Source organism: Notothenia coriiceps, unplaced genomic scaffold (genome assembly GCF_000735185.1).
Source record: "Notothenia coriiceps isolate Sejong01 unplaced genomic scaffold, NC01 NC01_scaffold00037244, whole genome shotgun sequence".
NCBI classification, from domain to species: domain Eukaryota; kingdom Metazoa; phylum Chordata; class Actinopteri; order Perciformes; family Nototheniidae; genus Notothenia; species Notothenia coriiceps.
Window position 1 is genome coordinate 395413 of NW_011369945.1, and position 14996 is coordinate 410408.

The 14996-nt window shown below is 39.5% G+C and overlaps 1 protein-coding gene across 1 annotated transcript in view; it reads left to right on the top strand.

Moving 5' to 3' along the window:
• Nucleotides 1–11355, top strand: part of tspan4a (tetraspanin 4a) — a 46385-nt gene extending 35030 nt beyond the window's left edge. The window contains exons 6-7 of the mRNA XM_010794124.1: nucleotides 8675–8758; nucleotides 10833–11355. Coding sequence (XP_010792426.1) covers nucleotides 8675–8758; nucleotides 10833–10901 — 153 coding nt within the window. The 3' untranslated portion in view covers nucleotides 10902–11355. The remainder of the gene's footprint in view (nucleotides 1–8674; nucleotides 8759–10832) is intronic.
• Nucleotides 11356–14996: the final 3641 nt, after the last annotated feature.

Genomic DNA, 14996 nt, shown 5'->3' on the forward strand with positions numbered 1-14996 from the left:
TCACTGTGAAGAGAGCTGTTTTACATTTCTAGAATGTGACATAAACCACACTACTAAATGGCAAACATGTTAGATGTCGTTAAATACTTCACAAATACAAAGACAAACTGAGCTTTAAAGGTCTTATACCTGAGATGCATATCTTTAAGGTCTCTCTTCCACATAACTCAGTGTATGTTGTGTTATAGTCAATCAAAAGTCCACCGCTGTGATCTCTGACATGTTTGCGATATGTTGATAGTCAGGTTGTGTACTTGTACAACTAAAGAAAGTATTTCAGCAAGTTTAATATAGTGTGAATTTGGGTAATATTCTTTGGCTTATATAAATTATAAGGTAATATATACAATACCATAGCTTGCATTACCTCAATAGAGTTAAATAAAGTGGTAGAGTTAGATTTTACATTCATAAACATCTATTGGGAATGCTGCAGGTGCATATTCCGTAACACTTGATGGTGGAAACGAGGTCTCTTTTCACATCTTTTAAACCATTAAAATGCCACACAGACTATGTCTCCTGACCATTTTAAAAACGATAACTGATGGCAAACCAGATGAGGAAAAAAGGGTCGGCAATGTAGTTCAAACTCATGTGAAAAACATTGCCAAGAGCGGTGAGCATGACTATTAATGCTGGTGAAAACAGGATGTGCAGCAGAGAATTGCGTCAGTCAACAGGGAAGAAATACAAGCTACATAATTTTTGCAAGTTTGTCTTAATGAATATGTAACAAATTATGTACTATGCTGTGTAATATTGCTACAGAAAGTATGCAAATACATTAATCTGAATATGTAACATGATTTAGAAAGACTAGGATTTGTTACGGGAGAGTTAATTGAGTGTGTCGAGATAATATGTATTGGGGACAGCTGGTATTAATAACACATTCATTCAGACCATTAATTACTCCGCCTTATTTTGACGTGAGATACTCTGCTGCGCTGAAATCTTTTATTGCAGTTGATTTCCTGAACTGAAGCATATTGTGTCTCACGTGAAAGCAACCACCTGCTCTCTCGACACTCTTCCCATAAAGTTGTCATTAACACAATTAGACCCAACGGGCGTTCAGTCATTAAATTAAGCTAGAGCTAGAAAAAATCCTTCCAAATGCAAGTCAAAGAAAGAAATCTCCTTTTCTCACTGCACCAAATGCCAGTCTGGTTTCATACTGTAAGTCTGGCTCTATCGGACAGAAACAGGCCTCTTGACTAATGGTCCTTTTGGCAGCTGATGCATCAAATTGTGAACTCCTTCTAGATGTATACACATCGTTTGAAACAGCAGACCAACCTATTCTTAGCAGGCGTTTCTGACGTTGACTGGTTTTTAACAGATGTATCCAAAGGCTCTCTGTCTGTTTTAATTCCCATCTTTAGTCCACTGTTTCCTGTGAGATCCCTCAGGGTTTGATTTTAGGTCCTCTTGATTTATTGGTCCCACCTGACCATACGGCTCAGAAAATCTAATCTTAGATGCAAATGTAGTTAAGCTTTTCTTAATTGGGATATTGTATCCGCCTTTTAATTAGAGAAGTAGAAAGCATATGTATAGGCTTACTTGATGGCTCCATTATCAGTCAATACAAAAACGTTTGAACATGCATTCAAATGTTTGATTCTGTCACTAACTCTGCTTCTGTGAACACCATAGTCTGTGACTCTAAAAAACGTGTTTTGGAAAAACCTTTTAGTTTTACTCCTTTTACTGTTGATGTTGTTCGTGAAGCTTTAACCAAGTTAGATCCTAAGAAACCGGCTGGCCCGGACAACGTAGAACCTTTCTCTTTAAAGATAGCTGCAGATTGTATTGCTCCACCTCTCACTACTCTTTTTAACCTCTCCCTCAGCTCAAACACAATTCCAAAATTGTGGAAGTCAGCTTATGTCCTGCCTCTACTAAAAGGTGGGGAGGCCACTTTATTAAATAATTATAGACCTATCTCTAAATGATCAGTTCTCGCTAAGGTTCTTGAAAGCCTATTGAGTGAACAGGTAAAGGAGTTTTTATGTACAAATGGCATCCTGTCTAAACATCAGTCAGGCTTCAGAAAGCAACATAGCACCATCACTGCCACAATGAAAGTGGTGAATAATGTGGCGAGTATTTTAGATAATAAGCAGAGTTGTGCAGCTCTATTTATTGACCTGTCCAAAGCGTTTGACACCGTTGACCATCGCATCTTAAAGCAGAGGCTAGCCAGTATAGGCATGTCCAGCCATGCAGTGGGGTGGTTTGTGAACTACCTCTCTGAAAGGTCCCAATGTGTTCATTTTGATGGGCTGTCTTCTGAGTGGTTAAACATTACTAATGGTGTTCCTCAAGGTTCTGTTTTAGGTCCACTTTTATTCTCTATCTACATCAATAGTTTAGGTGAAAATGTCGGAGAATGATGGAGAAACCTTACATTTTTATGCGGACGGTTCCGTGATGTACTGTGCAGGTCCCTCCATCAAGGAGGCTGTTGTTGAATTGCAAGCTGTTTTTAACATTATTCAGACTCAGCTCTCTGAACTAAAGCTTCTTTTAAATGTTGATAAAACCAAGGTAATGCTCTTTTCAAAAGCTAAAAAGACACCAGAGCCTGTTTTAGATATTGTAACTACGCAAGGAATAAAAATTGAAGTGGTTACCTGTTACAAATACCTAGGTATCTGGCTTGATGATTGTCTCACTTTTAAACGTCATGTCAATAACCTGCTAAAAAAACTGAGGGTTAGGCTAGGTTTCTTCTACAGGAACAAGTCCTGTTTCTCGCTTGAGGCCAGGAAAAGGCTAGTCACTGTGACCTTTTTACCTGTGCTGGACTATGGGGATTTGATTTATATGAATGCACCTGCCAATTGCCTGTTCAAGTTAGATGCTGCGTATCACAGCGCACTGAGATTTGTGACAAACTGTAAAGTATTAACCCATCACTGTACCCTGTATGCAAGGGCTGGTTTGCCTTCGCTAACTGTACGGAGGCTTAGTCACTGGTACATTTTTATATATAAAGCCATGTTAGGGAAACTTCCATCCTACATTTGCCCCCTGATCTCACGACGAATTGTAAGTGGCTACTGCCTGAGATCGTATGCTGTAGTTTTATTAAATGTGCCAATTGCTAGGACTGTCTTAGGGAAGATAGCTTTTAGATGCGCTGCTCCACTGTCTTGGAATAGTCTGCAATTGAAATGGAAACTGAGCAATCTGGTGCCACTAAATGTTTTTAAAGCTCGGTTGGATGCTTCTCAATCGGAAGCTGTTGGTACCTGCTCATGTGGATAGTTGTGTAAATTGTAAACCCTGTAATGATGCTGTATGATGTCCTTTTTGTTGTTCTGTTTATGTTTTTGTTTCATGTGGAACCTACTTCAGCAGGTCTCCCTTGAAAAAGTGATCAATGATCTCAATGGGATACACCTGGATAAATAAAGGTTTGAAATTAAATTAAATGAAGGCAGCCCAACAAGCTGTAAACACAACATTGACATTTGATCATTTTGGAAAGTTAATATCAACGTTTTAGTGAACATTTGCTTATTTACATATCCAGCAAATTCGGAGAAACATTTACATTTGTTTGAAGTGTTTCAGGCCACCTGGCAAATGCTAGCTAATATTAAGACTGCTTTTATCTTTTGGCTGATCACGGCCAACTTCTGAGATAAATTATCTGGCTCTTTAGCGACTGAATGCTCCAGCTTTTTGACTGAACACAGCTGCCTGATGCAGATGGAAACAAGGTTAACAGAAGTGCTTAATGAGCCCAAACTGTAAAGTTGCAGGCTGTAAAATATGAAAGCAATTTGCTTAAAGACAGTACCGTCACTTTATGTAAAGGAACACAAGAGGTGAGGAGAACTGTAGAGTATTTTGGTTGAACAAGATTAGTCTCTACATTACATGTCACTTGTTAGACGCTTTTATCCAAAGCGACTTACATACTCAATACTGTGGGCAATCCCCACAGGAGCAATTTGGGGTGAAGTGTTTTGCCCAGGGACACAACGACATGCTGACTGCAGTGAGGTTTGAACTTGTGACCCCCTGATCCCAACACCAACGCACAACCCACTGCACCACACGCCTCTGTAATAACTCTAAAGTTATTGGTTAGAGTATCTCTGATAAAGTAATTTATTTCTACATGGACATACATGTGTAGGTTTGTAAACAACACAGAAGAACCAGGTTAATGCTTCAATAGCACATACTGCATTACATTTTTTCGGAAAAAAACATTTCCTAAACTAAATAAAACAAAAGGTAGTTTATCTTTAAACCCGCGTTACCTGAGAAGTCTCGTAGCTATAAAAGGAAGAAACACTATCTTTGTTTGTTTACATCTAAATGCTCATAACTTATTCAGTTCACTTAAGAAAGACTAAATGAAAAGAACAGAAAAGAAGCAAACCTACACAACAGCTGCTGTTCAGCTCTGCTAACTGCAAAAGCTGATTATTGCACTATTATTTGGAGGATCAGTATGAAAGATAATGTGTCACAATAAGCAGTTATGTCAGGGAAGTTAAAAATAAGTTTGAAGTCAACGCATTGTCATCATTAACAAACGGAGGCCAATTAACAGCCGTAGTAGTCAGCCTCTGTCATCCATACAACAGGCCCTGTTAATCATAATGAGTGAAGATGATGAAAATGGCAATGATTTCAGCGTAGCTTCAGATGTTATTGAGTCGATGCAACAAAATGGAAAACGGGTTATTCCAAAAATCATATCAAGTGGGCCAGATGTCGTCACACATCTCTTTAAAAAATGAAATACATTTCATGTAAAAACAAATTTCATTCAAAGAGTATACAATATCCCAAATCACGCAATTTGAGGTACAAGGCCTCTTAAGTAGCTGTTCGGAGACTTTTCACCATATCACACGACCTTCATCTGCAAAGGGAGGCCTCTAGTTTTCATGGGAAACTATTAAGTGCTTTAAAAAAAATTGTTATTGAGAGGAGAGAGTACCTACTGTAAGTTGGTATGACAACAAAGCAAATTCTGCTGATGAAAGTTCCAGACACTACTTAATGTGTGGAACTTGTATCATCACGCAGTGGAATATAATGGTTATCAAACTCTGAAAGACTGCCTTGTATATGTTTTGCAGTCAGCCAGAGAACCTCTTTCAAACCATCTCATTCTTTAGTTTAGTAATTGAAATAAATCTTTAGTAAACCTTGTCACCCTTGCAAATGGCAGATGACACGAAAAGCCACCATGGTCACAGGTGGGAGTAGACAGCCTTTCATCCTTAAATGCAAACCCTTTACTCCAATTGTTTGCAGCTTTATTTAATTTGTCCACTCAGCAGAGGAAAGGCCAAACTTCAGCTATTTTCGATTTTAGAAAGGAAAGCTATAACCTTTGAAAATGCTTTTCTTATACCTTCCCTGATACCCCATTCTGCATAACCCAGTTACAAATCTTTCTAAATGATGCTATTTACATCCTTCAGGTGACAGCATGTTGGCCTTCACGTACAGACCTCTGAATCCAACCAGCCCTTCTGAAAGACAAATTCATCTGGTGGTTTTATTAATGCTGGCCCCGCCGATAAATAACTCATTCAGTTTACATTGAACCATTACAGTTCTCTCTCCAAGTAATACCGATTTCTTTTTATATCCATATCTTTCCTTTTCCATTTTCAAGTACTTATTGTAAATCTTAAGGCCCAGTGTGTTAAACATGAATGGAGCAAGGCCACTTACACAACCATGTGTAATGGCAGTTACACACTGGAGTGGAATAAAGCTGGATCCTTGGTGTAAGGTCTATTGGTGTCAGCCAGGTATTTATGAAAACAAGAAAGTATCTCCTTATGTTCTCATTGATAGCAAATACAAATATACACACATGGTGGTTTGATGCACACACAGATACATTTATAGTTTAAAAGCAGCAAAGTGTCCTCTGTAGGTAGATAACGTGGGGGTTTTGAACATTGAGAGTTCAATTGCCATAAAAATAACAGCAATGGTTGTTCAAATGCAGACAAGCAGCAGTCGCTAAACTTATACAATCAACATTAGTTATTTTGCTTGAGAGTGTTCAGCTTCTCACAAAATGTCTCCGTACTGGACTGCCGTGGCCTCTCTTATTGCTGCTTGCACTTCTTGGTTGGTTCTCTCCCACTCGGTCCTCTGTCCTCTGTCTCTCCCAGTCTGTCTTCCTGCTGCTCTTCTTCTTGCATTTATTGGCAGGGCTGTTACTTGCAAATTGACTCCAGGTGCTTTTAATTGTGGCATGTCAGTGTCAATCAGCACTGCGGAAGTACAGGGGTTTAAATCAAAGTCTAAACATTTCCAAATAAAAGCATGCAACAGGAAGTAAAACCTGTTTAAAAAACCCAGAATGCATCGCACAAAATAAAATCAGCCTTGAATGTATAAAACCGTCCAATATAAACTATTCAAAATACTTCGGCATGTGACAGATACATGTATTTTACTCACTCAAAAATGTGGAATTTTGATGAATGATATGATCAGCTTTTCTTTTGAGTCTTTTAGCTTGATATCATTGCACCTCATGCTGTATTCCTGCAAGAAAGAGTGAGACCTTATTCTGTGCAAAGTTACATATTTGAACTAAACTCAAACTGAAGCTTGTGTGAGGCTTTGTGAGTCTGAGTTATATATAATTGTCGGCCTCCACTGCAGCTCTATACTGAAACATCATCGTGCTTCTTTCTGTTAATAAAATTGTAATGACAGCACGGTACTAGTCCTATCAAAGTGATACTGATACAGAGAGAGTACTTGAACTGATACTTTTTTTTCTACAGACCAGGGGTTGCAGCTGCTGCAAAAGTGAATCAACCAAGCTGCAATCAAATAACACTTGCAGTGATTGGCTTTGTGCAAAACTCTAAATAGAAATAGGGGTGTTTTTTCTAGACTTTAGTTTGAAAACGTTCTAATGTTGACTGGATAAACGTCATTGATAATAGGTACTGGGTCATTTCACTAACTTAGATACCAAGCCATACTTAAACAAAGGGGCAACTTGAACCAAAAGAGTTGTGACTGGAAGAAATCTCACATTTGTTTGAGAAAGTGAACCTACCTTTTGTTACTCTTTAACCATGACCTTGAACTGTCATTAACTCTAACCAGTTCGTTTTCTGAGCCTAAATAAACCTTATGTTCCATAAAACAGCAATTAGGGATGTTTTGAGAGGCATGGTTTATATTATTAATGATAATTTGTTACGGTCTGTGTCACAAAATAATTTAAGCCCAATTATACACCTACTGAGTTTCCGAGCTTTAAAGTGAGCCTCCTACGCAGAGCAGAACATCTTCTTATCACAGAGGAGGAGGAGGGCAGAGAGGGAGGTGCAGCAGGTCCAGGCAAGGGAGTGCTGATGAGAAATCACATAAAGACCGGGACAGAGACTGCTGTGTCAGCACGGACCACCGAGAGCCCCCCACTGGAGCTGTATCCAGAGTTTTAAAGTTGCACTTTTCAACACTCCCTGTGTTGGGATTGGTCCAGTAGGTTCAGGTTCATTTGTTTGTTTTTATGGTTTCATAGGAGTCTGCAGTGGACGGCGTACAATAAAAATATGAATTTATTTATTTTCAGGTGCAGTTCTGTGGTCCAGGTTGCAGTTTAGCTGCGGTTTAATAAATAACACTGAAGCTCAACAAATCTTTGGCCGACTGCAAGACTTTCCATATTGATCCAGCAGAGAATTATTTCCCCTTGTGTTATGGAAAACATATATTTTGTTCTTCCCTGATGTCTCAGGCAGCAGTGAAATTTAGAGTAGTTTTCGGTTTCACCTGCTCTGACTCAGCTTCTTGATGTAAGGAGATTTTTAAACAAGCACAATCGGGAAGGCATGTCTGTAGAAATGAATAATTCATTTAGAGCAGCGGTGTAGACTGTTATTATAGCACCTTTTTCCTTTTTTACAGTATGTCAGACAGTCTTTGCTTTAATGTTACATAATCAAACACACTTTTAAATGTCTTCTGAAGAGGTGAAGGAGCCATGTGCCACCTGGAAATTGTCCCTCCCATCTGCTTTAATGTCACCTTCAACTGTTCTTAGAAAGCTTTCTTTTCTTTCAGCATTCATTCCCTTCTCATTACTTGCTCACATCCCTGACCCAGAAGGGCCTTTCGCTATTTTCTCTATTAATGATAGTTATCTTTCCTTTCTTCTTTTTGGGGCCCTATACTGCTCGAGGACATTTTCCCAGAGCTTGAAAAGTGATTTTGAAATATATTCTAGGTTATGACAAAAGAAAAGGTGAAGCAATGAAAGGGTTTTGTGTCAAGCTGCCTTCAAGATACATTCAAGCAATGCCAGACATGAAAGATTCAGCCTATTCCCATGTCTAAATGACATCTATGTTGGATGGCTGCTCCTCTATCCACATTACTCCTGTGTGCAGTGCACAACTCAGGGGAAACAAGGACAGTGGAGAGTTGCTTGAGAATTAGAAAGTTTACCCAAAGAATATTAGGTCAGAGGAGGAGAAGGAAGATAAAGGTTTTGCTACTGGGAACATTTTAGCCAAAGAACATTTAATAACACATCTAAAGTATGAGAATAACTGCTGTAATGTATCATATAGCTCTGAATATCTAAATGCTTACATTTTGTGGTTGTTTTTTTTGGTGCTAATGCTGTTTGTGTTTGTCTCCACAGCCGTGCTACGAGAGGGTAAAGGACTGGCTTAATGAGAACCTGGTGGCTCTTTGGATCTTTGCTCTATGCACAGCACTTACTCAGGTAATTACAGCTTTTAAGTTGCCCAAGTTATTTTTTCAGCAGTCATTAACTGGGTGCTTGCTATCTGCAGCCTGAGACAGAGGCTTTTTCTTTGTGATGAATAAACCTAATAGTCGCATCGTCCTCTGCATTAAAAGCTGAACAGAGGATTTATCTGGACTTGTAAGCCTCTTGTGTTTCCGCTGTGGACCACATAGGAGGATTTGACTTTCCGTAAGAACAATGTATTTCTCCTTTCAGCCAAGTGGTACGTGATGCGTTTACAGAAGCTGAGAGGAGAAATACTCTGTTCTTCAAAGCATCAATCACAAGAGGATCCTGTGAGGCTGCAGGCTCCTTTTCAGTCAACGGTTAGATCCTCTGTGCCCTTCTTCAAAATCTGTACAGCAAAAGGAAAATGAGAAAAAGAAACAATCTTTGCCACTTCACCCCAATATCTGAGATGTTTGCCGGCTGACTCACGTATGCTTTAAGTACAGGAAAGAAAAGCAAACATGTGTTAATGTAACTCTACGAAATCATCTTCAGCTGCTACAGACCTGCTACCTCATCAGATCTGACTAGTAGTTCATGATGTTCAATGTTAGCCAACTTTAGAGGAGCTGATAACAGACATGACTCAATGACAGTCATGTCTTTCTGTTTTTACCATTGTTACGTTACACTTTAGCATCATTCATTAGCTTTGATTATTATTAATTGTGTGTTTTGCATTAAGGAGCTTGGTCGAGCACAGCTTTTTCAAAGTCCTCCAAAACAGATTTAAAATAAATGTCACAATATGTTTATATAGAAATGGAAAAAAGGGATAGGTTTTTTTTAGATAACAACAAATCGATAGTTTACAGCCTTTACATCCATGATTTGTAACACATGGAAATGGTTAATATGAATGCGAGAGCACCTTATTTCGTCCATCAATGGAAACACATACTCGGACTACTTCTACATTAAGCCATCTGAATTTTAAAACAATATTTATGCATGAAAATGATTTGTGTCTAGAAATACAGTAAATGTGTTTCCATACTGTTTTTCTCAATGAACAGTTACACACATAAACAAAAAAAAAAGAGTACATCTGTTCTTATTTTTCTCTAACATTTTGTTCTACTGCACAACAGGCGGCCGAGATTAACAATGATTTGGTCGTGTTACTTTAATACCACAGCTGTGTATTTGGCTCTATTGACATTTCAAATGAATGATGGCAGACTTAAAGTTGTCCTCTAAACCCTTCCGGCACACAAAGCAGTTTTTTTTCTCACAGTTTTACTAAAGCTCTTCAGTTTACCCCATGGAAACATAAGCTTGAATGTTAGGATGTACACTCTGGAGGCCATTTTGGTTATGCTTATTTTTGGGGTGAGAAAAATTCAGTTTTAGTTTCATTGGAAGACTGACACAGAGAGATACAAGATGCTCAAATGTCACCAGCTTAATGTGGATGCATTCTCACACTCCCGTACATACTGCATAGTTATGTGCAGAACATTTTATTTTCAATATATTATTGCTCTTATAACTAATGTTATGTTTGGATTTTTATGTGTATTTTTTTATCTTTTGTGGTGCCTATTCTTTTTTGCGCACATTTAGTTAATGATGAACTAAAAAAACGTAGGAAATGGGCCATCTGATGTCAACTGTGAAAAAGACTGTAAAACTTTAAAATCTATATTTTGTTCAACACAAATGTTGACTTACTTGGCATTTAGATAGTCATCTGGTAAAAAATAAGAAAAAGTAGTAACAACGGAGTGGCATTCAAATTGAAAAATTGATTGTGCATTTCACTGAGATAGAGGAAAACACTTTTAGTTTTATTAGAAAAACAGAAGTGTGTCCACAAACTCCAATCTGTGCGATAAACGAAATGAATATTGCACAGATTGGATGCTGTTGTGGATGCTTTTCTTTTTATCATTCAAGAAATAAATGTAATGAGATTTTAGATATGGGTAAAATGTTTTTGAAGTTTATTGTAAAAACATGTATTATGCCTAACATTTCACTGACTACACATCTGAAGCCATTAACGGCAGGTTTTAATGGGTGATTTGTGTTTGTGCAGATCCTGGGCCTGGTCTTCTCCATGACGATGTTCTGCCAGGCAGTGAAAGTAGAGACCTTCTACGCCTAGCGATCGACCCATCCCTCGCTCTTCAGCACACTTGGATTGTTTCTCACCAGAGAGGGACAAATATAGACCCCCTTCACCTCCTCCTCCTCCTCTTCCTCCTCCCTCGAAAGACTCTTCTTCCCTTGTCCTCTCTGTGACATTCCCTCTCGGGTGTCACCACTTCACAGTTTTTCTGCTAACTATCAAGACGCACAGTGTCAGTGTTTTATCTGAGTCGGTTCCTATGGTTTGCTCTGTGTCAAAAAGCTAATTTTTGTGATACATTTTATGAAGCAGTAATATGAACATGTATAAAAAATTGTAACCCTCCTTTTTTTTTTAATAAGTGTTTTGCTCTAAATTATTTCATGGTTTGTATGTGTTTTCAAAATGAGAGCTACAGTTGGGGACTGAGTGAAGTGCTGCAAGTGCATGTCTCCTGCGATGGTGTATTAAATGTTCTGGCTCCACTAAACAGCATGCGTCATCTTGTCATTCCTCAACAGGAAGGGTTTCACGTGTAATCCTGCTGTATTCATGCCCTAAACCCTCAATGAGGAACACAGGAAATTCTACGGTAGCTGGCATTTCAAATGATTTATATATTGCCTCAGCCTAGACATTCTGGAGTCATTAAAAAGATGAGGAAGCACTTAACTAAACAGGAATTAATTAGATAAATCTAAAAGGGAAAGGGAACTGCTTTGTGACTCTCTGCCCTATGTGGCTTTTTCACTGAGTGGATTTATATAGGACACAAGAATAACACAGTCTACAATGAAAAAATGCTCTTCCGGAGAAATTTAAAATGAACAAGTAACGGGATCCTGCAGACTGGCCCGGGGCGATTTCCCTCCCAGCACCCATCACAGCTCCAATGACAAAGATTCATCTGCAGGCTTTGAACCCCCCTCTGGCTCTTTGGCGACTCCTTCAATTCCTTTTTTCCTTCCTTCCCTACCTTGGGCGTCAACTATAATCCAGCCTTTAAGTACACCAGAGACACACTTTGATTTAACAGCTCAACGGGGGAAATGCCTTAAGAGGTGTCTTTAGCTGCAGATTGAGGTCCAAGTACTGCTGGTGCTGGAACTCTTTCAGCATTTACTACGATGTTCTTCTCCAGGTGCTACCATTTTTTTCAAACCAGTTGGACCTATGAGACCAACATGCCTGGAACCTTCAAATATGTGGCAACGTTTTATAACCCCCCTATTTAATTTCAAATATCAGCCTGCAGGTGGGGCTATGCCAGGATCTATTTTGACTCATGGAAAATAAAAACATCTTCTTCTTTTGTGTAACGTCAGAGGTCCAACTCGGTGTCGTGTAGCCATGCCCGCATCTCTGGTCCTACGTCGAAGAGGCTGGCTTCTGAGGGTGGTCTATATATAAAAACATCTAATTTACTAACCTACTATGTTGTGTGGGGAGTAGAGTGTTGTTCCAAAAGAGGCACAGTGTACTGGCTCAGAAATGCAACAAGTTTGACCATCAAAGTATGACACGGTAATCGGTCAAAACTGGAAAACATAACCAGAAGAATGGGATGCTGGAGAGGAATCATCAATCAATTTCAGACAAAGGGTCAAGCAGGCAGAAACAAAGGCTGTAAAGCAAGAATGAATGCAACCTATAGCAATGTGGCTGAGAATAAAAGGAGATGGCCTGGTAAAAATACTGCTATGCTGAGCAGGAAATGGGAAGCAGGTGAGTAAGTGGAAGGTCAGGTGATAGACATGGAGCTCAGAGGCTAGATGTGAAATGACAGAAAGGGTCTGCATGGGGGGAGAAAGAGGCAACAGAATAAATATTGTCTGGACAGGCCTTTGACACTCAGTTTGGTAAAGACTTTGTCCGTACACTAAAAAACTGTCAAACTGTATTTCCTGTCCAGGCAGCCAGAAATGACTCTGCCCAAGGAAAGTAATAAGTATCTTTCCTGCTATCTGGTTTCTGCTGTTAGTTGACGCGCTTTCAAACCAAGTACTTTTCCCAGGAATAGTTCCCGGAACTTTTATTTCCTGGAACTATCTAGTATATCGCGTTCACACCGGAATAAGTCCCAGAGGGAGCCGCTGACGTCACTTCTTCTTCTTCTTCTTCTGCTTTGGGTTTACTGGCAGGCCGCAAATATCTTCACGGCGTAAAGAGAGGCGAAGTCCCTCCCTTTCCGGTGGACCTCCATGGGACCTTGGGTGCTTGGGTGTTTCTCAATGTCGAGGAGGCTTGCTTGGTAGCACATGTACCTCCGAGTCAGTTGTTTCAGAAGCGATAATTTTGCCGTAAAACTGTGAAGTAAGACTTTTTTTGTGTGAAACCGCTCAATGAACTACATCTCTGGTCTCGCACAACAACACACGTCACCAGATGGCCATCACTACTGTCTTGCCAAAAAGGATATTGTTTACCCTCACTATCACAACAATGAAACACGTCCAGAAGAATGTCATGCAAAGCTGCCTGCCTTCCTTCAATTCTGCCTGAACTGCCTGAACTTTTTAATGTTCAATATTAACCATTTGTGCAGATAGAATGAAGTAGAAAAGATCGCCGATGCTAATGTACGTTAGCATTTCTCCCCCGGGATGATCCGGGCTTAAACGGTGTATTATAGAATGATCACACCGGTGTGACAGTACTCTTCAAAGGGTTCACTAAATATGACTACTACTCTGACTGTTTAACATTTTGGGTTACTTAATGTTTCTTCATGTTAAGGCTAATAAAAATGACAAGGCTCAGGCTGTAATGCTAACTAACGTGCTTGCTACTAGCTAGTTAGCTAAGTTGTTCCAGCACTCATGGTCCTTTCATCAGACGGGAAGCGAAAGAACGAGCAAGACCCATTGCTGGTATGATAACAACCTGGTAGCCTACTAAGCACAAAGGCATCTTGTTAAAGTTATCTTATCTTAGCTATCTCTTATATTTAGTGGAGGAAAACAATTATGACATCAGGACATGACTTACGCGACTCTGGAATTTGTAGTCTTTCTAGTTGCGTATTTTTCATAGTCTTATATTTCAACAGTTTTACGACTTTTTTTACATGGAAAAGATTTTTTAAGATTGACAACCATCATATGTGTAATTCATGGCACATTTCAAATGGGATCGAAAGATACGTTTTCACTCGCCATTAACTTCATTCCATAATTTTTCCGAAATAAGGTCCCATGAGGTCCACCGGAAAGGGAGGGACTTTGCCGGCCACCCGAAGTCCCCGGACGGAAGCCCCCCGGAGTTTGGGGACTTGGTAGACTCCCAGTAGCTTCTACTGAAACCTTCCGAGTAAATCGCCAGAAGCGCTGACACCTCCTCATCACTCCACCGCTCCCATGTTTTCTTTTGTGTTGCCATAAGTTAGTCTCTCTCCGTTGGTGCGCTGGGCTAATAATGCTAATGCGAGTTTTACGGGTCGTGGTTTGCAATTCGCCCAGCCAATCAGAAATTACGACAAGTCTGACTGATGGTCTGGACCTTTTGACCTGCAACAGTAATATCCCCCCATCTGTATTGTTGATGCCTATTAAATTCCACATTATGCAATAAAGTTTGAAAACTCCAAGATGGACTGAGTTGCCTCACAAAAACAAATATCATCGTCTTTTCACACATTGATTTGGGGTGTTATAGGTCATGGATTTTAACACCTCTGTGCTCATGCGGCTCTGTAGTGTTCTTATTAAGAAATAAGTCAAGTTCATGTGTACAGCCCTTGAATTCAGTTAGAGTCTCAAAAGGCTTCACTGAGCCGGCATTATGAGACAATAAAATAAAACGATAAATGAAAATGACAAATCACGCCGCCAGGCTTTCATTGACAGCAAGGAAAGACTCATTAAAATCTCATAACACAAAATGGACCCACTGTAAGGTTTTTTCTAGTCAACTAAAGAAGCAAAAACAAATGTGCACAAGCGTTACACAGCACAGTAGCATAAACTGCATGTGCATGTGCCAGCATCTAATGGTTCTGAAACTGTTATTCAAGTGCAGCAGCTATTATATGGAAAACCAGCTATTCTGAGGGTGAAAATTAGCCTTGAATGGTTGATGTGACCTTTAAAACATGTTGGATTTTTTTATAGAGCACATATAGAAGTCAAAAAG